Source organism: Ambystoma mexicanum, chromosome 8 (assembly GCF_040938575.1).
Source record: "Ambystoma mexicanum isolate Mex_15411 chromosome 8, UKY_AmexF1_1, whole genome shotgun sequence".
Classification (NCBI taxonomy): Eukaryota; Metazoa; Chordata; class Amphibia; order Caudata; family Ambystomatidae; genus Ambystoma; species Ambystoma mexicanum.
This window is the reverse complement of record NC_090929.1, coordinates 753889482-753915424: the sequence shown is the minus strand read 5'-3', so window position 1 is coordinate 753915424 and position 25943 is coordinate 753889482. Positions and strand designations below refer to the sequence as shown.

The window sequence follows — 25943 nt, the reverse complement described above, 5'->3', positions numbered from 1 at the left end:
TTCCCTGCTTTTCCTCTGGCCACTCTGCAGCCACCTCTCCCCCCCTCCTTCTATGCCTTTCCCCTGTTCTCTGCTGACAAGGTTGCTATACAAGTCCGATCTATGAAAGTCTTGTCGAAACAGGTTCACCCCTGTTCCTCCAAAACCATCAAGGACCACATAGACTCCCTGGCTCCTCACCTGGCTGATCTCTGTAATCACTCCTTCGCCACTGGAGTCTTCCCATCCCCCCTGAAGCACTCCCTTGTGCAACCCCTTCTCAAGAAACCCACTGCCGACCCCTCCTGCCCGGCCAACTATCGCCCAATCTCCATCACTCCCTTCATGGGCAAGCTCCTGGAGAAACTGGCCATCTCCCAGCTCAATCTCCACACTAAATCTGTCGGCTGTCTTCATGACCACCAGTCTGGCTTCAGAGCTGCCAGAAGCACGGAAACTGCTCTCCTGAACATCCGTGAAGACCTGCTCTCCAACCTTGACTCTAACGCATCCTGCGTTCTCACCCTGCTTGATCTCTCTTCTGCCTTTGACACTGTTAACCATGCCATCCTGCTCAACCATCTCCATGATAACTTCGGTATCACCGGCCAGGCTCTGGCGTGGCTATAGCAAAACAAAAGAGTTGATGGCTGGAAGGTTTAGAATAAATCTTGACCTCTGGCATTGCTCTGGGCAACCCTCCAGACCATCGTTCTTTGCCTGCCAAGCGTGGCTGACTTCTTTCCTCTCTGACCGACCCTCCCAGGTCCAACTTGGGTCCTTCCTCGCTGTTATCTTTTTCTCTACTTGTGGTGTCCCCAAAGGGTCTAACATATCTCTCTGGCTGTTCGACCAATACCTGACACTCCTGGCCCACCGCATCGCCGCTCTCTGTCCCAATTTTCAGTGTTATGTGGATGACACCCAGCTCATCTTCAGACTACCCTCTGCCTCCTCCTCCACTTCCCTCATCTCTGACTGTCTGTCTGCTATCCAGGAGTGGTGTGCTGCCAATGACCCCTGCCTTAATGCCAGTACGACTGAGATTCTCCTCATCGGCACACCCACTCCCTCCTTCCCTTCAGCTCTCTGGCCGGCCTCCCTTGACCCTCTTCCTGCTCCCACCTGCAAGGCTAAAAACCTCGGGGTCATCTTCGACTCTACACTCTCCTTCTCTCCTCACATCTCTGACGTCTCTAAGAAGTCACACTACCAGCTGCACCTCCTCAGAGGTATACTTCCTTTCCTCTCCTTCCCCCAGAAGCTCACTGTCTCCAGAGCCCTGATTCTCTCTAAACTGGACTATTGCAACAACCTCTTTCGAAATCTGCCTGCTTCTACTCTCCACCCTCTGCAACTTATCCAGAACAGGACCGCAAGACTTGTCCTTGGCCTCAAGCCAGAGATCGTATCTCTCCAGGACTGAAATCTCTGCAGTGGCTCCCAGTGGCTGCGAGGATTAAGTTCAAAACCCTCTGCATCGTCCATAAGACCTTCTGGGCCCTGGGGCCTCAATACCTTCAACTCTCTCTCCCTAAACACTTTCCCTCTCGAGCTCTTCGCTCATCTACCTCAAACTCCCTCAGAGTCACTCGCTTCTCCAAGCAACGAGTTGGTGGTAGGTCTCTTTCCTCGGCTGGTGCCTCCCTCTGGAACAGCCTCCCCGCCTCCCTGAAATTTGAGGAGGATCATCTTCGATTCCGGAAGCACCGCAAAACCTTTCTCTTTGCTTCTGCTTTTTCTCCTCCTCTCCCTTACTGACTTCCTGGCTGACACTGAATTTACACTGGTTACCTGGTCGCCCGCTGAACTTGGGCCCAGGTCACTTCCCCTGCCAGTCGCACTCCTGCACGGGGATATAGATATATGTAATACAATAAAGAGCAAGATGATACGTGTTGTTTACTTGCCTCCAACCCCCTCACACAAAAACTCTATAAGGTTTTCCAGCATCACTAGTCCTGAAAAAATGGACCGTCTGCTATAACTGATTTACACAAATGTATAACAAGTTTATTATTCAAATAATTTAAACTGAATTTAAACAAAAAACACTACCCTCACCTAACACAGTGTACTAAACATTAAAAAACAAATATAAAACAAATGTAAAACATCAAATAACTTATTTATACGACACAAAAGATATCACATAACACAAAAAAATCTCAATGTGTCTATGGTTGTGCAGCAACACAAAAAAAGGACTCAACTTCTCGAAGTTAATCAGGAGTACAACAACCAAGGGGGCCATGTTGGAACAGACCCAGGATCAACTGGTGTAGAGGAGTTTAGTCTTACTTAGGTGTGGCGATACTCTAGCGGACTGTGACGCTTTGTTGAAGTATTGATTTCTCATTTGGAGGGAAACCAGCAAATTTGTCATTCTGTGACGTGCTTTGAAGTTTCACCATTTAAAGGTAAATCTGCGGGTACCCTTTGGGACCCTTGTGAGTGTGGCATAATCCCTGTGCCATGCCACCATTTACATTTTGTAGTACTTCCTTCCCTTTTTGGAACTCATTAGGTTTCTCCTTTCCTTTATTTTTACAGGCTTGGAGTTTGTTTTCCTTTTACCCTCTTGGGTGCCTGAATCTACCCTTTCAACACGGTGTGGAAGAGATTAGTGGATGCTTTTAAATGTATCCCCTGAAGAATGTTCGCCTGAACTGGGCAGTTAAGAACAGAAACATGTTGGGATGCTTGTTGTTTTAGTGACACATTGAGATTTTTTTGTGTGTTATGTGATATCTTTTGTGTCGTATAAATAAGTTATTTGATGTTTTACATTTGTTTTATATTTGTTTTTTAATGTTTAGTACACTGTGTTAGGTGAGGGTAGTGTTTTTGTTTAAATTCAGTTTAAATTATTTGAATAATAAACTTGTTATACATTTGTGTAAATCAGTTATAGCAGACAGTCCATTTTTTCAGGACTAGTGATGCTGGAAAACCTTATAGAGTTCCTGTGTGAGGGGGTTGGAGGCAAGTAAACAACACGTATCATCTTGCTCTTTATTGTATTACATATTCCCGGCTTCCCCGGCACCTGGGGACTGGTTCTGTATCCCTACAGTCCCACCACCAGCACTTGACACCTAATGGCTGCCCTTCCTTGCACTTGCCACCTGTGGGCCGTACTTTCACACAATATATATATCTTTATTTATTTATTTATTTATTTAGTTAGTTTGGTTCTTATCCCATGTACTGCATTGTCGTCTCCCCCTTCTCCCTCGCACTTCTCCTCCTTCCCCTTCCCATGCACTTGCGCGATCTGAATGACACCTGGCCTAGTAGGATCGTTGTCTGTCCTCCCTTGTTCCCCCTCCCATGCCTCATTGCGCCTTGAAACACTTGTGTATAGGCGCGTTATAAATGCCATATCACATCAAGGCATTAAAGGCTTTTCGGATGCAACTACAAGGGAAGACAGTGCTGATTCTAACAGACGGCACTACAGCATGTATTACCTGAACAAACAGGGGGCACTCACTCTCCAGGGCTATGCAAGCTGTCCCAAAACATTTGGATATGGGCTCTCAAACACAAGATGTTTCTGTTGTCCCAACATGTTCTAGGGGAACTCAATCTTCTGACAGACGTACTCAGCAGAGATTTCCCTCTGCCCATAGAATATGAATGTCATCTGCACGAAGACATTGTGTCCAACGTCTTTGCAGAATGGGGCTTACCAGAGATCGACCTGTTCGCCCAATGTCAAGACTACACCTCCAGGTATCCCCAGAACCGCTCCAAGGGGAACATGGTCAGGGAAATGTGTCTACGCTTTTCCCCCGACTCCCCTTCTCAACAAGATAGTGCACAAGATGCACCAGGAACCAGTTACCATGATACTGGTGGCCCCCATGTGGGCCTGCCAAACCTGGTTCGCTCATCTGATGGAAATGTCCCTCTCCCCACCAGTAAAACTACCCTGCCCGTACAACATGTTGTCTAAGAACAGGGAGGAGACCCTACACCCATGCCCACAAACTCTGAACTTAGCAGCCTGGCTCCTGAGGTCATAGAGTTTGGAAACCTACAGCTCCCTCAGAGGTGCATGGACATACTCAGGGAAGCTGGGAAACCCAACACCCATTATTGCTATGCCAGCAAATGGAAACATTTTCGTAGCTGGTGTAAACCAAGGGTGTCAATCCCATCGATTGCTCACCCACACACATTGTGCTATACCTAACCCATTTGTTGGACACAGGGTTGGTCTTCAATTCCCTGAAGGTTCATCTGGCTGCTCTTTCAGCCTACCCCACATCACAACAAAAGGTGTTGTGGTGGAAGATTCCGGTGATTAAGGCATTTATGGAAGGGGTTAAAAGAATGTATCCTCCCATTTCTCACCCAGCTCCTGGATGGGATCTAAATGTGGTTTTAACCAGGCTCATGTGGTCTCCCTTTGAGCCAATGCATAAAGCAAGTCTAAAAGACCTTACTTATAAAACGGCCTTCGTAGTGGCTATCATTCCTATCAGAAGGGTTAGTGAACTACAGGCACTTTCAGTTCTAGACCCCTTTGTTACAGCCCACAGGGACAAGGTAGTTTTGCGCACACATCCCAGATTCACGGCTAAATTCATCTCGAAGTTCCATGTGAACCAATCGATTGAACTACCTACCTTTTTCCAGAATCCCACTAGCATGGCCGAAAGAAGCCTACACACACTAGATGTACGCAGGGCAGTCATGTTCTACCTGGAAAGAACAAAACCACTGAGGAAAACAAACCAATTTTTCGTTTCACTGGCAGCTGGTAGAGAAGGGGGTCCTGTCTCTAAATCATCTATCTCAAGGTGCATCGTCAAATGCATCACACCGTGTTACGCTCTTGCTAAGAGAGAACTGCCCTTCAAGCCTAGAGCACACTCTACTCGGGGCACTGGAGCTTCCATAGTATTCATTGCAAATGTTCCCCTAGAGTCCATTTGCAAAGTGGCAACCTGGAGTTCTGTACACACCTTTAAAAAACACTATTGCCTAGACACTCATTCTAGGTCTGATTCTCAGGTGGGACAAGCAGTACTATGACATCTTTTCTCTACTGTTCCTTCTCACAACCCACCTCCAACTCTGGTACTGCTTGCTAGTCTATGCACACCATTCTAAGCAGATTAACAAGCATCAGAAGACATGCATTACTTACCGTAATAGCATTTCTGATGATTGTATCTGCTTAGATTCACATGCGCCCTCCCTACCTCCCCGCTCGGGGTGGAAGGAACATAGACGTCTTACTACTTTCTCTCTTCATGTACTTACTCACAATAGCCTTGGGCTCACTCATGGCAGAAAAAATACAATCGGAGTGAGCTCGACGCGTGAGGGATTTTGGGTATACTACACGTCACGTTAGGGATAGTGTTACAGACACGCCTATGCCGACGTCCCCTTTCGGTCCCCGAAAGGCAAGATGCAATACTCTGCGTTTACCACTGGATGTCGGACCATGTGCACAGCATGTGAATCTAAGCAGATACAATCATCAGAAATGCTATTACGGTAAGTAATGCATGTCATTTACTAGTCAGAAAATACATATTTTGTATGCATTTGCAGTAGGAATTATTGATAGTGTTTAGTGTAAGCCCTGAACTGGGAGGGGGTTACAAAATGATGTGCCTAATTAAACAAGTTCTCGGATGTACACTTCTATTTGTTGTGTCCAATACATCACAATCATGAGGCACATACCATACTCCATTTAGAGAGGCACTCTAAAACCAAGGTACACCCGTTGCCAAATAGTATGCATCTTATGCTATGTCAGCCTCTTTTGGGTGAAGTTCATTATGCAAAAAATTCAAATGTTTTCATACTGTCTGAGTTTATAAAGCTACTGGTGAAGCTATATTTTGTAGAAATTAATCATTTTAGTTGAACGCCTATTAGCAAAGTTAGTGCACGGAAAGATGTAAGGCATAGGGATAAGAAGAAGTGAGAAAGTGTGAAAGTAAGAAAGAGAAAGACAGTGAGAAAAGGAGGGATTGAGGGTGGGTAAATGGTGTCAAAAATTAGGAAATGGTAGTATTTGTATTAATGGGATAGATTATGGATTGTTTCTTGCTATGTGCCTTTATTTGTCCATGATGTACCATGTGACATAACTATTCAAAGTTTTCAAGGAGAGTGCTTGCGTCATATTCACATTTCTATTAAACAGGCACACACACACACACGCACACACACGCACACACACACACACACTTCAGTTAGTTTAAAGGTCATGCCATTGCAGTCAATGATACCATGAAAAAATCAGTGGTTGATGGCTGCAAATGGAGGCATAATCAGCAGATAGCTAATATAATGTTTGTGGTATGGATGTCTACAACTCTATCCATGCCTTTGTGTCAACTTTAAGCTATTCGAGTGTCATTTTGTATGTGTTAAATACTTCACCACTATATATTACCCTCACACACACATACATATACACATAAAAAGTTGTCATGTCTCATTATAAATAAAAAATATACCTTGAATCTAATGTGTGCATGTGTGTTTATACATGTGTATTTATATATGTGTGTGTATGTACATATATACATACATATATGTTAGTGTATATAATACATATTTTATACACACATATATACATATGTATACATATAGTTTTTAAAATGCATGAATAGTAAAAGGTATTTAGCAGGGCTTACCACAATAGAATTAGAGTTCAGTGTATTAACCGGGGAGTCTGAAATCATAACAGGGCTTTTGGAAGTGATTTCTGAATGTCCACCTTCTGTCCGGAAAGACTAATGGAATAATGACGGCAAAAGAAATCATTAATAAGCAGATGAATGATGGTCCATACAATGCATCTAACAAAAGTACATCCCAGCACAACAATTGCAAGACACCCCCCATCCAAAAAACGGGTATGTAGTCTGTTAACTGATAAATTACATATTTTGCGTAGTCATGTACATGTTTCGGTCAGGTATTTGGGCTCATTTTCAGATATTATTCTTTTTCAACAATACTTTCTGGAATAAAGGTAACAATTTCTATAAAGGAATTCACACAATTATGTTTGTTGAGAAATATTTGTGATGTTTTAGGATTTATACATAGAGGCTTAATTATGTTCATATGTAGTGGTAACACAACATGCAAACCCTGTAGCGATGGTAGGTGCTTTCATTTTTACTTGGGCTGAAATGCTCAAGGTTCCTATTAGGATTCCAAAAACAAGGGGATTATAGCCGGCCTATCTGGGGAGAGGGCGGTGTGGAAGAGGATGAATCCAGAGAAAGCCCTAAATAGCTTTCATATTTTATCTACAAGTTTTGAAATTAAGACATGTGACATGTATTGTTGGTACAACAAGTACTTGAATATAATTCGATGATTTGTAGATACCACTTACACAAATTACATTTTTGAGGCCCGTATTTATAAAAGCATCACCCCAATGTCTCACCATATCACCAAATTTCACTTAGTATGATTTCATTTTATATAGAACAATCTTTCGTTTTAGCCTCACTGATACATCCATGAGCTATTCTGTATCAATCCTACTACGATTACTCCCATATCTTTAGTATACTTTAAGAATTGAGAGACTAAATATTGTGTAGTGCACCAACCTCGGGTGTTGTGTTTCTTAAATAAGCGATTGTTATGGCTTGGCTGCAGATACCTAACCTGGACTGATATTAAATAGTCAGTCAATTCATAAAGTAGCATAGTTTGTGGGTTGGTAGGTGAACGTTCTGTGCCTTTGCTCTATTACTATAAAAATGAGTAGTGCACATTTTATTTATTTCTTACTTTGCACAAGTGTTGGACGCCGCCATCCTGAAAGAAACCCACCATGAAAGATATTCATCTCTAAAAGTGGAACAACAAGATAAATAGAAAAAAAGAAGAAATAAATAAAAAGTGCACCGAAATTAATATATGTTTTTGAAATTCTACCTTTTGAAACCACTCGATTAGAGGAGAAGCTAGAATCTAAAATATGGCGAAAAAATACTTATTTACTACCTACCGAAAAGTGTCCCCCTGGCAGCAATACATTTTGAACTAGGTCTTCTCTCCCTTAATATGAGAGTATGGTGGAAAAGAATGTCATTATATCGAAATCTGATTATGTTTAGGAAAAACTCACTTTACGATCAATTGGGAAATAGATTGAGAAATGGCACTACTGAATCAAAATGGCTGCTAAATTTACAGAAAGAATGTTTAAATCTTCTTGAAAATATTGATTATTCGCATGTGACTCTGCTTTCTAACCCTTTGGGTGTGAAAAAAAGGCTGAAATGGTTGGATTGGATGAGGACAATGAAAGTGGTTGGTGAATCTAAGATCTATAGGCAACTATGCCATGAGGGGAAGCAATTAGGTACGTTAGAATCCTATCTGATTAAATTTCCAGACCCGCTAAAGAGAATAGTTTACTTAAGATTTAGATTTAATGTTCTCCTTACGGGGGAAATATTAGAAATCAGATCCGGATCGAGACAACATATCCCTTGTGCTTCTGCTACTGTGGAACGACTATTGAGTCGCTCAGACATCTACTCTTGGACTGCGAAGCAATAGCTCCACAGCGGCTAGCAGCTTTCGGTAGATTCGTCCACGGCCCCTCTATGGTGGACATTGAGACTCTGTGGTGGAATATGTTGCATGGTAGACTAAATGCGCTTAAATTGGCTGTGGTGAATTTCTTAACAGAAGTTTGCGGTCTGGTAGCAACAGGCAGAAATAAAGTGGAATCTGATTAAGACCTTTGTTAAAGACTTATGAAAAGAAAAAATGATGGGAAACTCAAGATAAGGGTTATTTTTGCTTATTTTGATTGCTGAATTTGAAAATGGTATTTAAGTTATTGGTTTTCTGTCTTCCTAAGCCTTCTCCTCTTTTTTTCCTTATATTTTATGCATACTGTTTTTATATGTTTCGTTGTTTTTAATGTGAAAATGTTTTTCTTTGTTTTGTAAAGGTTTACTTTGTGTAAACCAGATACAATAAACATTTTTTAAAACAAATGCCATAGCAGGAATGAAAATGTATGGAAGAAACATATTCACGTGCCTCCAATTGGAGAATGTTGGCACTTCTTGTAACACACAACATACCGAATCAATTTTGGAAATAAACTAATAGTGAACTAAGTCTAATGGTTGAATTTTTATAGAAATAAGGTAAAGGTGCAGAACATTCACCTACCGACCCACACACTATACTCCTTAAGTTTACATATCAGTATTTAATATACTGATATTGTGTAGTGTAGTGTGAAGAAACTGATGTATTCTTCACAAGCATAGCTCTTTTGGAAGAAAAAAATGAAATACTCTCAACCAATCATTTATGAAGCTCTGTAGGATCCATCAGGAATCATGAAGGGTGACCCTGAAGCTGATGTGGATCAGACATTAATGGGCAGAATTCAGTTCCTATGAAATTAATTCTACAATAAATTAATCTGCAGTGATTCATTGTGATTGCTAGTAACTCACTGTCATATCTGATACTATTTTCCATCTAGACTACTGTATGCATTTTAAAAGTGATTTCCATTGTTTTCCCCTTAAAAATAAATCCGACCAGAACAAGTACTTAAAGCCATGATACAATAGCTCTGCTTTTACCATTCATGGCTGCAAAGAGACCGGCTCAATGAAACATGGGCATGGGAACGAGCATAGTAAACTAAAGCAGGATATGCAATGAATATCTGAGCATGCACAGACCAGTCCAAGTTTGAAAACAGAAATGAAGCAGCACAAGATCATTTCAACAACGTTGAACATTGAGGAATGTTGCTGTTAGTCTTTCACTGTACCCCAGATTCATTTTGGGACATTTTCTCATACGTATTCTACACAGTAACGGTTAAATTGGCACAGATCTGTGTGCTGCAACACCATGTAATATCTTGTCTAATGACCAAGAAACACGTTACAGATTTGGAATACAGTGATAAAATACATGTCACAAACATATCTCGTATATTAGAATACATTTAGGCATCCCGGACGCTGTGTCCTACTCTCTCAGGTATTGCTTGCAAATGTTTTCTTAAAAGGCTACGATGATTGTCCTCCCCTTAGTGTTGCCAAATCTGTCTGGAAAAGACAATCCAAGTCTAGCTGCACATGCTTGAAAAACAAACAACGTCCTATAAAAGCAACATTTACAAAACATGTGGTCTGCGAAAGTGAGCGAATGTTTCTCTCCAGTATTTTAACCAGCGCAGGAAGAAGGGTCTGATTATATGCAGAATGGGGTCTGCTAGGGGGTGGTGCATGGGCCACGCATAACGTCATGCAATAGTTAATAATAAGTTCACAGGTGACGCTCTCCTAATGATCTTCTCCCAGCATCCCATCTACTTCCACCAGTATACAAATCACAGCATGAGTGTCATGAGGATGGAATCAGAATCGTGGGACCTGACTTAGTGATGCTCAGCATCTGTTCTGCTGTTTCTACAGTGGATATGCATTTTAGGTTTAGGTCATCCATCTTCGTGGCCTGCACAATGTGTAGGTCGACCAGCTCAGTGGGATGTTCCCTTCTTCTCTGGACTATGGCTTGTCTCAAGAGACTTTTTCAAATGATATACAGGGAACTTAGGACTCTAGAGATGGACTTGTTTGCATCAAGAGCCACAGCAAAGTTGCATTATTTTATACACACAGATCAGTCCCACTGGCCTGGGGATGGATGCTTTATGTGCTCTTTTGCCCTTGGGTATCCTTTATGCATTCCCTGCTTTCCTATTATTAGAAAGATTACTAACAATGATGGGTGCAAGAAGGCAGATGTCCTGCTGGTGTCTCCACACTGGCCCAGGAGATCTTGGATTCCTCTGATTTTGCAGCTGTCACTACCCTTGTCACATCCGAAGAGACCACTGGTGTCATTGCAAGTGATGTTCTTATAATAACTAACAGTATGGAGGTTGAATGTATGTAGGTGGGTGAGGTGGAGGGGGGCCTCAAAGGTGCAGGAATCAGGTTGACCCTTGTCTAGACGATTGTATGCACACCGTTGTAGTCCCTTTCAGCAAGGGCTTATTGGGAGAGGGGTATCCGTAGAAATGACCATAAAGAAATAACTGTATGGTGCCATTTGTTCAAATTTCGGTTGTACGAAAACTACGTGCAGCCGAAAATGTTGAATAAATACACCATACGGTGCCATTATAGCAAATAAGGGGAACAGGGCTGCGTGGGGGTCCCCTGCACCCTTGTTCTCTATAATGGCATTGGCAAAGCAGGGGACAAAGAAAGTTTGAAGAAAAAAAAGAAAAGCACCCTGCAGAGGAAGTTCCGCCTCTAGATGGAGAGGCAGAACTCACGTCGCAGGGTGAGCACTGCAGTGAGAGAGAACAGATACATTTGGATGGCAGTGTTAGTGTTAGGGAGGTGGAGGGAGGGGGTTAGCGGGTGGGGTGATGTTTGTGATTACTGCCATTACGAACATTTCAAATTTGTAATTTTTGGATTCCAAATTTGTGTAATTTGAATAATCATGGACATCCGGCAGAAGCACCCATCCTCTGACACGTACCTCCGCCTGAATTAGATTTTTTGTTAGCTGGATTTTAAAAGGGTTTTGCAGTGCACCTTTGGAGTTCGAGCTCAAAGGGTGTTCGGACAACACTGGGAGGACCTATACAACATCGAATCTCTGATTTCTAGGCCACAGAAAGAATTCATCCTATTTAACACCCCTAAAAAGTCCAGTCTGACAATATTTGATTGCCCACTAGTTTTACATGCCCTACAAGGGCCCTTACTTGAGCGAGATGACGAAGCAGCCATGTCACAGGTTTCTTATAAACCCTATCCTAGGTGGCAATTAGATCTGCCCACAACAGGGAGATCTGGGCACCCTGGCTTGCATGGCTCCCTATTTAACAATTCCAGCTGAAGTAGCACTGTTACACTCAAATTATTATTTTTTTGACAAAAACGGGTTAATCTTTTCAATTGGAACAAAAAGTGGTGTTACCGGTTCGGAGAAAAGGGCTGGGTGACACCACTACTGATTTGAATTTACTTGTCAGGAGAGCATTGTTTTATTAGCTGGAGAGATACTCCTCCTCTGAAAGTATAACAACTTCTTCCTTACTTTTGTTACAAATGTAGAGAGTACAATTGAGGCAGTTGGCACACTGAGAAAGTGAATAAAGCTAATCATCATGAAGACTTACGAGTTAGTGGGCATTTCCCTTCCCCATATCATTCAGGGACAGTCAACAGGGTCCGTGGCAGCTTTATGAGAAAAACCTATTGCAGCCTCTGTGACTGATATCTGTAGGGTGGAAACCTAGGCCTCTCCCTACACATTCACCTCCCATTACTTGGTCCATGTAGGTTTTAGTTAGGAAGTTGGTTCAACCATCTTGGGACCTATGTTGATACTAAGGGGAGGGTTCATTATTTGCATCCTTTTTGTAATAAAACATGAGTTGTGCAGTTGCCAGTGAGGTAGCATGGTCGAAAATGTTCTGAAGTATCTGCTGCATCCATTGCTGTGGGATGGGTAATCCTCAATTGTGAGGGGGGTAAAAAGGACTCCAGATGCACAGGTAATGTCCTGAGTATGTATGGCAATCATCATTACACTGAGTCTGGTAGTCCTCATCAGAGTATTCATGCTGCATCCGTACCATCAAAAGATGGGGTTGAGGATGGAGTTCCGTGCTTGGCATTATTCAGGATATCTTGCTCTGTGCCCCTCTCATTTGTAGGTAAGATAAGCAGAGTCAAAGCGGAGGTGCCTGGAAGCAAAACATTTAAAGTGTTGTGCGTGCAGGCCAAAATACCATAATTGTGAGTACTCTGATGAAGGCTGCAAGACTCGGCACAATGAAGATTATCACAGGTAATCGGGTTATTATAAACTCTGTAATTTTGGAGACAGGGTCTCACTTTCATCTTCCAAATAAGTAATGATTAAGTAGCCCAACATAGATAATCATGCAGCAGGTTGATGCAGTGATCTTGTCATGGAACAAGAAATTCATCAAAACATGTAGGCCTCATTACGAGTTTAGTGATAATTCTGGTGATTTACCTCGACACTCATTTACCCTTATTGCCACCCAGTACCATGGCATTTCCACAGAATTACAAGTGGTGGTAGGGTGGTGCCAACTCCCATTTTTGCAGTCCATAGGATTCCATAGGAATTTCTGGCCATAATACCCTGCAGAGAATTTGCAGATTTCTGGCCGTAAAGTGGAGGATTTACCTAAAGCATCCCGCTGGAGGTGACTCATCCACTTCAAGCAAATGCTTCAGCTTAATACTGTTTTCAAATACCCGATTCAAGGGCAGGTCTTATCTTCAAAGTGGCAGCACTATGGAAACGACCCATAATAGAAGGATTGAAAGAATTAGCACCTATCAATGGAAATAGGTTAGAAACTTTGCCATTGGTGCCCTTGGAACATTCCTTGACGCACATCTAACCTCATAACAATAGGATAACCATGTAATTGAAGTTGACACTTTGAGCAATGAACTGGCCCTATAGTGGCGAGTAAAGGCTATACCTGAGCTCAAATCACACATAGCCAGAACCTATTCACAAACACATTAATCAATTCTGTGTAAATGACCCTTTCTCTGTGTTCAGTAGCTTTGCCAATATAATTGTTTGAACTTGAAGATGGTGATGGGTTACATGATAAGTATTGCACAACTCGAAATAGAGCTAGTACGCTAAAGACCTCATGTATGGGCAACATCAATATACTGCCAGATACTACTTTTACCAAATAAACAAATAACTACAACCAGGTCAAGTTAATATCGGAATTTGGCAGTGCAGTCAGAATTGCTGGTTATTCCTTTACCACCAAAAAAAGTGTTGGTAATGGAAATACAGCCACTTTTTTACTGCACTGCTTTACTCGTAATGAGGGCCTTAGCGTGGATCATGCTTAAGAAATAAGCCCTGGGCAGGGGGGCATTACCACTTCAGTTAATGCCCCGGGGCCCATAGTTACAGTAGTTAACAAAGGCCCCGGGACATTACCTGAAGTGGTAATGCCCCCCTGTGAGGACATAATTGCTGTCAGTACCCAGCCTGTAAGACCGGGGTACTAAAAGCATTTTTTATTCTGTTCCGAAACGCTCAATCGTTTCGTAACAGAATTTTTTTTTTTAAACAAATGGCCGCTGGGGAAGAGAAAATGAAGTCGGTTTTCCCTTTCCATGGCGGCCATTGAAAATAAGTGAAAAAAGTAAACAAACAAAATGGCCGCCATGGAAAGGAGGGAATTGACTATGTGTAGTTCCTTCTTCCTTTCCATGGTGGCCTTTCGCAGATCGGGAGCAGGCGTGCTGGGGACAGAAGTGTTCCCAGCGCATCTGCTCCCGAAAAGGACAGAAAAGAAGGTAAGTGGGGGTGGGAGGGAGGGTAGGGAATGCTGTGGATGGGGGAAGCGGGAGGGAAAGACTAACCTGATTCCCCGGCGGTGGACGCCAGCCCCGAGGAGGCTTAGGGTGGCGGGATTACTGTCTGGTAACGCACGCGCTCTGAGCCTCCCCCCTCGCTGGGTACTAATATACAAAAGACCATATTGATCAAAAGAAAAGTCCCTGGAGGGTAAGATCATTACTGCATCTAAGTCTGAACGTGAATTTTCACCTGCCCGTCGCCAGACAAGCTGAGGGCATAGTGCCTTCATTGCACCCAAATCCTGAAGGGGACTTCTACATCCTTAACTGATAAGACTATTAGTAAAAGCTTTGGATAACTAAAGGGCTTTGCACCATCAACCAATACCCTCAGCCTGAAGTTGCCATTTGCAGCAACTTAAAAATCTAATTTTGTTAGATGGTCACTTTGTATAGCAAGCACCTGTTATTGGTACTGAACAGGTATTTTTCACACTTGGTGAACCCAGAGCAATGTTTATCTTCAACCCACTGAATATAACAGTTGACTAAAATATAAAGTATATTCTAAGGTTCTAAATGGGTCTGTATAGTTCATTTATCTGGTTGTATCCATTCCTTTATTTGGTAAAATTAGTTTCTAGCAGTGCATCCTTTTATTTTTAGAATTGTTTTTGCATATACATGAGGCCTTCATCGTTCTTACTATTGCGAATTGTGTAATACTTTATCTTGTAACCCATCACCATCTACAAGTTTAAATTTTCATCTTTGCAAAGCTACGGAACATGCAGAAAGGGCGACGTACACAGAATTGATTAATCTCCATTTGTGAATAGGTTCTGGCTATGTGTGATTGGAGCTTGGGAATAGCCTTTAGTCCGTCTCAGCACACTCAAGGGGCAGTTCATTGCTTAAAGTGTGACCGCCAAATACATGGTTATTCTATTGTTATGAGGTTAGATATGGGTCAAGGGATGTTCAAAGGGTACCAATGGCCAGGTTGCTCACACATTTCCATTGATATGTGCTATTAGTACCTGGCGAGGGAGAATCAGAATGAAAGAACCATTCTGATTGCCCCTTGCCAGGGAAGGCCGGGAATCACTTGGATTCCACGCCTTTGTCCCCGGCCAGGGCGTGGCAGCCCCTCAGCCAATGAGGAGGCTCGAAGCAAGGCCATTCCCGCTCCGAGCCTCCACACGGCTGGAGGCCGCCTTCGTCCCCCGTCGGGGATTCAGGTATTTTTTTTCCTGCCCCCTCCCCACCCTCCCAACCCCACTTACCTTCTGCCTGCTTTGTCCCCGGTGGGGGACGATGGCAGCCTCCAGCCATGTGGAGACTTGAAGCAGGGCCATCCCCGCTCTGAGCCTCCACACGGCTGGAGGCTTTCATCGTCCCCCGCCGGGGACCCAGGTACGTTTTTTTTCTTTTTTCCCCCTCCCTTCCTCCTCCCCCCGCACTCCCAACCCCACTTACCTGCTTCTCTTTATTTTTTAGGGAGCGGACGTGCTGGGAACAGAAGGCTTCGCTCGGACCTTTAACTATGGGCCACGGGGCATTACCTGACTCAGTAATGCCCCTGCCGCTCGGGGCATATTGCTTAATTATTTTGCTGCTTTGAAGCTAAGACCGGCCCTTGAATTATGTATTTTTATTTAATTGTGTGACACAATGCTAAGGCTTTTTTCAAACACATGTTAGAACAGTCTTTGGGCCTCATTACGACCCAGGCGGTAAGTTACCGCCTAGGCCATGACTTTACCACCATGGCGTAAACTACGTTTACGCCATGGTGGTTGGCGGATTTACCGCCCCATTCCAACCTTGGCGGGGCGGTAAATCCCCATTTTCCCATTTACCCTTCCCCATTCCCATTTTGCCCCATAGGGCATAATGGGAGTGGGGAAGGCGTTAATTACGCCACCGTAAATTACGGTGGCGTAATTAACTCCATGGTCCCTTAGCGCCATGGATTTTAACACCTGCTAAAAGCAGGTGTTAAAACCTCCATGGCGCTAAGGGACCTCGTACTCAGGCGGTAAGGGTCGGCGCTGTTTACGCCGCCGTAAAACCCTTACCGCCTGAGTTGTAATGAGGCCCTTTGTCTTCTTACGTGTGTCAGTGATTTTTACGTTTTTTAAGTGTTCCTGGTTCATCTGTATACTGTTGAAAATGACGTGTAAATATTCTGATCATTTGTGGAGGGCTGACTAATTTGGCCAAGGTGAGCAAGGACCTCTGTGATACTCCACAGGACAGACTCTTCCCGATGGATTCTGCATTTCCTATCTTAGTCTGTGATTCTGTTCTTGTAGAAAGGATTCAGAGTTTCTTTAATTCTGTCTCTTGCACTATGTTTATACCATTACTACAAGACTTGAAATAAGGCCCACCCTTAATTAATAATATATTTAGTGATTGCATGTGTTTGCTTATACAAAAAATGTGTGTATGTACAATTTCCTAATAATAGACCATTATCAACATATTCTCTGTAAGATTATCAGAATGAGTGCTCCCCTGGGGCTGACTGGAGTACCAGCACTGCTCCTGACGAGACTTCCACCTGTCCATGTCTCCAGCAGAGGCCATTTTGTCATCCAGAATGCTGTCTGGAGAAACATCATCTGCTACACAAATATCTGGAGAGAAGACCAACAACTAAAAGATCTCCTTAACCTGAAGACACTGTGATCAGCGCAGATGATCATCATCACAACAGCAAAATACCACACTTGAACCACACCTGAAGTACGTAGCAAGAGCGGCTCACTATTCAATGCCATCAAATAGGACATCAACATCCAACTTTTCAAAGTTCATATTCAAGATGATAAACCAGGAAGACCAATTTAGCATCTTTACAGCCCTCAAGACACCTTCTCCAAAATGGACATCCTCCCCCAGGCTTCGTGAAATCCATCTCAGGACAAGCTCTCAGCCCTCTTGTTCACATCATCAATGCCTCCCTCCCAGTTAAGGCATCTTCCATGAGGAGGAATAACCAAACCCTCCCATTGCTGAGAAAAGTCACACTCAACCGAAATGCCCCTGCCACCTACTGCCCCATCACACGCCTACTTTTCATTTGAAATATCATCTAAAAAGTAATCTCCCTCCAACTACATCACCCAACACAAGTTTCTTTGGTTTCTAACTAAAATGCAGAAGAGAGAGCGACCACACAAGTCATCGACAATGCCCTTTATGGAATAGACAAGGGATACCCATGGCTGCTTGTGCTTCTCGACCTGCTAGCTGCCTTCGGCATTGTTAACCTGAAGGTCATCCTCAGTAGCCTTGTCACGGACGTCATTTCACCAAAATGCCAAGGGTAGCGGAAGTTACATCACATGACCCTTGACCTCTGATGACTTCACAGGAAGCAATGTAATTTGACCCCACCCAGAAGAGACATCACAGGAAGCGATGAAACATGACCTTTCACCCCTTGACAAAACAGGAAGTGGCATTAAATAGCATTGTTTCTAAGTATACTATGAAAAATATGGTTACAATATCACTGTAAAGCAGCGGTATGTGGGTGCGGGGGCATCCCTGGGGGGCCGTGAGAGCCCGCCATGAAATGAAATGTTAAAAAAAAGAAAAAAAAAGAAAGATATTTCTTTTCTTTAAATTGGAAGAAATGGGCTGGGGCGGCTCACATGGTCGGGCTGAGCATGAAACTGCTCAGGCACTGATGAAAAAGTGGCCTGCAGTTATAAATGGATATTCATTCCTTTAGTCACAGACTGAATAGTACCCAAGGGGGTGCTTTGTGTTAACATGTAAGTAAATTGTGATATTTAAAGAATATTTATTCAGCAACAATGGTCAAAATTACTAACTGCATAGAGAAGTAACTCATCAAACTCTCCCACATTGGCCAAAAAGGTGGTCCATTTTGACTGGCCCACACTAGCATTTTGCATTTTTGGTACAGGCAAATTGCGGTACCGTAAATAGCACCAAGGTCCCTTTGCGGGTTTGTTTTTTAATGCCTGCTAAAAGCAGGCGTTAAAGTACCAACCCGTAAAGGGACCTCGTAATAAGGTGGTAAGGGTTAACGGTCACTGGTAGCATTACCGGTGACCGTTAACCCTTACCGCCTTCCGTGTAATGAGGCCCATAATCACGCTGATTGTGTTAGGCCCAGTGGGACCCAGGGGACAAGGTTGGTAACATTTTACTGGACATCTCTCATAGATGTCCATAAAAAAATGTCATGCCTGCCCCTGGACACCCCAGCACCAATTGCAAACTGTTTGGCTATTTACCCCTTTTTTTTTAAGGTATGCTCTACAATGCAACATTTTAAACCATTATTCTTATAAAAAGATTCCCGGGGGAAAACCCCTCCGAACCCCCTTTGATTGGTTCGGGCTCCCTCAATGCACTCAGTCGCAATGGCATTTTTGGGGGAAATAGTAATGCCCCATCACTTAACAAATTCACAAGGCGCCACTGGCCCTCGGACTGTGTTGGGAACGGGATGGGGGGAGCTCAGATACTTTGGTCGGAGCAGGATGGGGTAGGAACCATGGGATAGTGGTGGGAGTAAGGTGGGGAGAGCCAAGGGTGTGTGATGGGGTGGGGAGAGCCCAGGGACTGGGTAGGAGTGGCATGAGGGAGCCCAGCGACTGTGATGAGAGCAGGTGATGGCGCCCAATACATACTGTCCACTTGGCATTTTTGGTGGGGCCCGGCCTGCCCAAATTTTGCTCAGGGCGGGCCTGGCCTGTCCAAATTTTGCTCAGGGCAGGCCCAGGCCCAAAAGGTTTGAAGACCACTGCTTTAAAGTGATATACATTTCATACAAGAATGGATCACCATATGTATCGTTAATATCAATGTGTATAGGCCCATATTACCAACTCACTGTGAATGCAAGCAGATGTCCAAGGCCGAACGATAATGTTTTATTATTATAAAGCACTTACGCTTAAGCGCTTTATAGAACAAATACACATACAATATCACCCAACCTGTGTGGGTACTCATTTATCAACCTCAGCAGGATCAAAGGCTGAGTTGATCTAGCTGGGAGTTGAACCTGCAAGCTGCAGATCACACATTGCAGCAGCCAGCACTCAACCCACTTAGCTATTTTACCGGCTATAGCCATCAGAAAACCAGCCACTCCAGAAACAAAGCTCCACATGCTGCTGGCCACAGCCCAGAAGCCTCAATTTAAAAAAAAAAAAAACCTTTGTTTTTAGATTTTTTTTTAGGGGTAGGGGTAGCAAGAGACCACACGGGTAGCAAGAGAGACCTCCTTGGTGGCTCATACATGATGTCCATGAGCCTTGTCTATCACATGGAGTTTGATTAAATGGTCCTGAGGTGGCTCGCCTCCTACCTCACAAACAGACAACAGTTCTGCACCAACAAAACTCAACACCACCCCATAAGCTATGGAGATTATCAAGGATCCATCCTCTCCTCCGCGATCCCCATCCTCTACATTGACCCACTTGGGGAGCTCCTTTCTGACTTGGATGTGGCAATCCACCCATATGACGATGACACGCAGAGCTGCATATGGATTAAGTGTGCCAATAACATCTGTCAACTGAGACACTGCCTCTCCCTTATCCGTTTCTAGCTGTTGAGTGCCACCAGGATTTCCCAGTGGGTCACAGTATTGAGAAATGCCACATACATGCCAGACCCATGCTGGAGAACAGGAGGTACAGGTAAGTAACTTATTCCTTCTCCAGCATGGGCTCTGACATGGATTCACATGCTCATGAATATGATTACATAGCAGTACATATACACACGGGAGGTGCCAAAACTCAACAGAAGCAATACACTTACCCCTGGAACAGACTCACCACAAACAAGCAGGCTCTGTAGCACCGCTAGGCAGACCCGGGACTCCTCCCTAGAATCCCTGTTGATGCAGTATAATCTCATGAAGGTGTGGTTCGACCTTCATGTAACAGCCTTGCAGATGTTGAGCAGGGGAACACCAGAGAGAAACACTGTTGTTGCTCCGATGGCTCTGGTGCAATGAGCTCTCGGCTGGCCTGAAAGAGGTCTGTTAGCCAGACGATGACAGTGCATAATGCAGCCGGAGAGCTAACCGGATATGGAAGCCTTGGACAGGGTCTACCCACTCACAGGTCAAAGATTTACAAAAAGTTCAGAAGTCTTCTGAAAGTCCTTTGTGCATGCAACATAAAACTTCGAGACACCAGCAACGTCCAGCGAATGCAATGTCCTTTCCGCAAGCGTAGAAGGATTCTGGAAGAAGACTGGCAAAACCAAAGGCTCATTGAGATGGAAATCTGAAGTAACCTTTGACATGAAGGTGGGGTGGGTCCATAGCACCATCCTTGTAGAATGGAAAGACAATTACGGCTGCTTGTAAGAGAGGGCCTGGATCTCCTCGACCCGCCTGGCTGAGGTGATGGCCACCAAAAAAGCTGTCCTCCACAAAAGAAACCACAAAGCGGCCTGATGCATGGGTTCAAATGGTGCCCCCATGAGCTTAGTCAAAAAGCTCCCAAGCTGGAGCAGTGGCCTTCACTGGTGGAAAAGTCCTGAAGACGCTTTTGAGGAACTCCTTGATGAGCCTGTGCCACCACAGGGATGGCTTACCAGGCGTCCTGGTGTAACGGGATATGGCAGCCAGATGCACCTTGATCGGGACATGAGTCATGTCAGCCTTGGCCAGGGAAAGCAGATAGGGAAGAAGCTGCAGAGCTGCGAGTCTCAGCAGCGTAATCTTCTGAGTCCTGTACTGCAAAATGGGTCCACTTGTGACTGTACCATGGAAGTCTAGAGGAAGCCCTGGCCTTGGCCAGAATCTTCTTGCATTCCAGCGGGATAGCATAATGTCCAAACTCTCGGGCAGCAGGAGCCAGGCCATGCGGCTAAGCGAGGCTGGGTCGAGGTGCAGAATCATTCTGTCCTTTCCGGCAAGAAGGTTGGGAATTGGAGGTAGCCAGACGGACGGGACCACTGACAGACGGAGCAGGTCCGGGTACCAGATCTGCCAAGGCCACGCAGGAGGGATGAGTTTCATCCTGCAATGACGCTGTCTGAGTGTGTTGATCATACATAGCAGGAGAGGAATTGGAGGGAAGGCGTACACAGAGAGCCCCTCCCATGTGAACGAGAAGGCATCCCCTAGGCTCCCTGGCTGTGGGAACCTGCTGGCGAACCTCTGGCACTTGGAGTTGGTTGCTGTCGCAAAGAGGTCGATTAGGGGCCGGCCCACTAGCTGAAGAGATAAGATACTTGCACCTGCTGAAGCTCCCATTTATGGCAGAATCGCAACTGCTGAAGCTCCCATTCATGGCAGGATCGTAGCTCCCTGCTGAGTGAGTCTGCAATGGTATTCTTGATGCCTGCAAGGTGAAAGGGTATGAACTACATGCCCTGAAGAATGGCCCAGTGCCACAGGGCCTGGGCCTCCCCGAAAGCACAGGAGAGTGCATCCTGCCCTGCTTCTGGATGTAGAACATGGTGGTAGTGTTGTCCGTGAAGATGTGTACCATTTCCCCTTCAGCTGTGGTAGGAACAACTTAATGGCCCAAAAGGCGCCTGAAGTTACAGGACATTGATGTGAAGGTCCTTTTCTTTCCAGAAGCCAGAGGCCCCTGGTGTGGGACTGTCTGCTGTGGGCCCCCACCCTTCCACTGAGGTGATCTTGTCTGTCCAACTGCCCATGATCTGCAGCCATGGTGCATCCATAAACTCCTGAAGAGGCCTCATATGAAGTCTGCATAACGGGACAAGGTAGATACAGGAGGACATCATCCCCAGCAATGACTGGATGGCTCACACCGTTGTGCTCAGCACCGACCACAGGCATTGCACTTTCCTCAGAATGGCCAACAACCTCTCCTCCAAGGGGGTCGCCAAGCCTTGGACTGTGTTGAGGTCGAGGCCAGGAGCAGAGCATTCTGCAATGGCTCCACCTAGGACTTCGGATAGTTGATGGAAAATCCAAGATCTGTCAGCAGGTGAATGGTCTGTCCGGCGTGCTGCTGGACTGCCAGTGCGTGGGACCAGGAGCGGATCAGCCAGTAGTCTAGATAAGGGTAGACGTGGATCCCCTTGAGGTGGAAATGCGCCGGCACTGAAACCAAACATTTGGTAAACACTCCCAGCGCTAACTTCAGGCCGAAGGGCAGAGCCTTGAACTGATAGTGCCGCCCCTGGACCACAAACCGCAGGAACTTATGATGTTTTGCATAAAAGCAAGCATCCTCCAGGTCCAAGGAAATTCTCCTCCTCCAGCTAGCCGAGCAGGTGCTGCAACGTGACCATCCTGAACTTCTGGGATTTCAGGTATTTGTTGAGGTGCCTTAAGTCTAGGATCGTCCACCACCCTCCTGTCTTCTTCCGTACCAGAAAGTATCTGGAGTACACTGCGGGGGCCCAAAAGCACTGGGGGATGGGCTTGATTGGCCCCTTTCTTAACATGGCCTGAACTTCCTGCAGCAGGTGAGCCATGTGCAGTTCTTGAGGAACAAAAGGACGATGATCTTCTCTGCCTCAGCATCCTCAGGGACTGTGCAGTCTCTGTGTCAGTCTTAATTGACCGGACTGTCCACAGGAACTGTTCATGTCAAAAGGCATGTCCATCTCCTTGGACTGCATGGCTGCAGCCTTCAGCCAACCTTAGTGTTGAAGGGATATGCTGTTGCCCTTCTGGCAGAAGCCAGAGTCTGCAATATCCAGAATCACCATGATTGCATGGTCCAAGGTCATCTCGGGCAACAGCCTTCTTGTCCTCTAGCAGGAAGTCCAGGATCAAACAGAGCTTGTACCAGAGTTGGTGGAAACCGCAGTGTTAATGATGTGCTTCCCCATCACATCCAGCTTCTTCCCCTCCTGATCCGGAGGCACCATGGACGAGGATGATGGATTTGCCGAGCATATCCTGGACGCGGCAGACACAATGGAGTCTGGAGAAGGCTAAGATTTCAAGCACCTGGGGGCTGAGTCAGGTACACTATATTTCTTCACCAGTCTATCTCTTTTGGGAGGGGCGGAATGCAGTGTCTTCAACAGCTCCAGCCCTTCCTCCCAGACATCATCCAGCAGCAGAATGGACATGACCATCTTCAGTGAAGACTCCCGGCGCTGAAAAAAGAATCCCTCCTTCTTCTTTTCTTCCAGGACCAAATTGAACGGAGCAGAGGCCCTGGACGGCATGCTATGAAAGGAGCCCACCTGTGTCCAGAGGCTCACCATCAGCCAGCACATAGTCATCGTACTCATCAGTATGGGTTGATGCCGTGTCCGTGCCTGTGTCGGTATGTGTAGGCACCTCCCTTACCAGGGTCATTGCTCTCTGGGGGCTGCTGGAGGCAGTGTCGCCGGCCAGAATCTTGACTTTGCGTGCAAGGTTGCCGCCTTGACTTGGCAGGGCTTGATGAGCGCATTGACCTTGTTGGACTCTTCCTAGGGGGACTCCTCACTGGAGGTCTCAGAGGACTACTAACTGGCCCTGGAACTGGAGCAGCAGGTTCGCTCATCGTCCGAATAGTAACCTTCGGGCAGATGGTCGTCATCAGAGCTGGTATATATCTGGGTTGATCTTGTTGGAGAACTCTCCAGGCTTGCCTGGGACACCTTCCCCACCCTGGGGAGAAAATCCATAGGAGGTGTCAGAACCCTCAATCTCCCTGAATCCTTAGGGAAAGAGATGATGATGGGAGCCTGTTCATGCATAGGCGCATCCTCAGGAATCGTGGGCGCAGCTGTCGGTAGGCGTGGAGCTAAAGACACCCATGGCAAAGCCGTCATCTTCACTGTGACACCTCTGTCGTAATGGCCCCTCCCATTGCCGAAGTAATGATGGATGTCGACGGGGCTGTTGATAGGATGGCAGCCGCCCTAGCCATCGACAGAGTGGTTGGCGACGGGGTCACCATTAACAAAACAGAGCCCTTGGAGAACAAAGTGGTCATCACCGAAGATGAAGCGTTGGCAAACAGAGCCGTCATCAAGGTCTTGGGCCTCTCCTTCATACCCTAGTGCTTAGAAGAGGAACAGTGCTTCGAAGGGGTCAGGGACTTCCTTATGGATGGTACCCCGGGCCCCCACCTGCAGGCTTTCCGTGGATGGATATGGAGACGGGAACAGGTCCTTCCCGAACTGTGGCCACGGCAATCCTATTCGGATCCTCAGCATGGTGTTTGGCTTTCTTTTGGATCCTCTAGCCAGAGACATTCTCAGAGTGAGCACGCTCATATGACCGGCCTGGTCCTGGGTGAAGCATGGCTGCGACAGGAGGCAGAGTCAGAAGCCTTCCCCCCCTTGAGCCACGTTGCTAACCTGCAGTAACAGTGTTTCCTGGTCTTCTATGGGTAACCGCTACAAATTTTGCATCCCTCCTCATCATGGTCCGGGTGAAGGCAATATAGCCACTTGAGATGCCGATCCTCAATGTAGAAGTTCCAAAGGCCGCAGTTGGTGCAGAGCTTGAAGAGACTCCTCTTCTCTTCCGACATCGTCGAGGTGCGAACTAGGTCCATGCCTGGGCCTTCAAAAAACATCGAAGAGAAGATCTGTGATGGAAGGTGATCTTTGCCGAAATTGGGTCCCCGCTGCCAGTATTCGTTTGATGGTTGGAGATGGAACAGTGTCAGTCAAAAAAGACTAATTTTGTAGAAAAAACTCAACATATCAAAAAAGGCACAAAGAGTGATAGGAGAGGACTCCCAACACTACGTATGGTTAAAAATCTGAAGATGGCCACCATGACTGCCATTTGATGGGGGCAGTATGATCCAAAGGACAGTGATTGGTTATATTGAGTAAGATACAGTTTTCAGGCTAAAGCGAAACAGTTTTTCTTTCACCAAGGATTCCCAGTCTGATGACGGAATATTCATGAGCATGTGAATCCATGCCAGACCCCATGCTGGAGAACAGCTGGTATATGCTCTCGGTACTAAATCATTCCAATGTTTCTCCTCTATCCCTCTTTATTTGAATGTTTTAATAGTATTATAGCCCTTTTCCCAAGGATACGAATGGCTAATATTGGCCATGGTATATAGCATTGCCTCTTATAATACATCCTCAAAAAATCATTTCACTCATTAAATATTTTATACAGTTTTCTAAGAATGTTAGCATTCAGTGTTGTATTATGGAGGCCTCCTGGACGTCAAGACTTGATAAGAAGCTTAAGAAAAAAGCTACATGTACATGTAATAAAATGGAATTGTTAAAGTCTTAAGAAAAAGCACATTAAATATACTTATCTATGTCAATTTAGCAGGCATGCAGATATTACTGATGCTATGAGCTTAAAAAGCAAATCAATGGCCTAAAGCAGACCACGGCGTGCGCTGCAAACCTACAGAGACAGCATCAGCAAGAATGGTTACCTGTGACATATTGACCCTGGCCCTATGCCTTGGAGGTGGCTGTGCAGTGACAGCAGAGGGAGATAGTGAAGAGGAGCAAAGGGCAGATGAAGAGAGAGATTGTGTGTTGGACGTCTTTTAAAGGAAAGAGAGGTTGGTCAGCACAATACATATTTTCTCGTCCATTATCATACCTGTAAACTTTTAAAAATACTGCATGCATTATGAG

At 45.1% G+C, this 25943-nt stretch overlaps 1 protein-coding gene across 15 annotated transcripts in view; it reads right to left on the bottom strand.

The window, feature by feature from the left end:
* Positions 1-25943, bottom strand: part of SORBS1 (sorbin and SH3 domain containing 1) — an 862221-nt gene that overhangs the window by 87660 nt on the left and 748618 nt on the right. For 8 of the 15 annotated variants that reach the window (XM_069610575.1, XM_069610581.1, XM_069610576.1 and 5 more), the window contains 2 exons: positions 25736-25849; positions 6654-6752 (listed from right to left, as the gene is read on the bottom strand). The exons of the other annotated variants lie outside the window; for them this stretch is intronic. In XM_069610575.1, coding sequence (XP_069466676.1) covers positions 6654-6752; positions 25736-25849 — 213 coding nt within the window. The remainder of the gene's footprint in view (positions 1-6653; positions 6753-25735; positions 25850-25943) is intronic. 15 annotated transcript variants of the gene reach the window in all.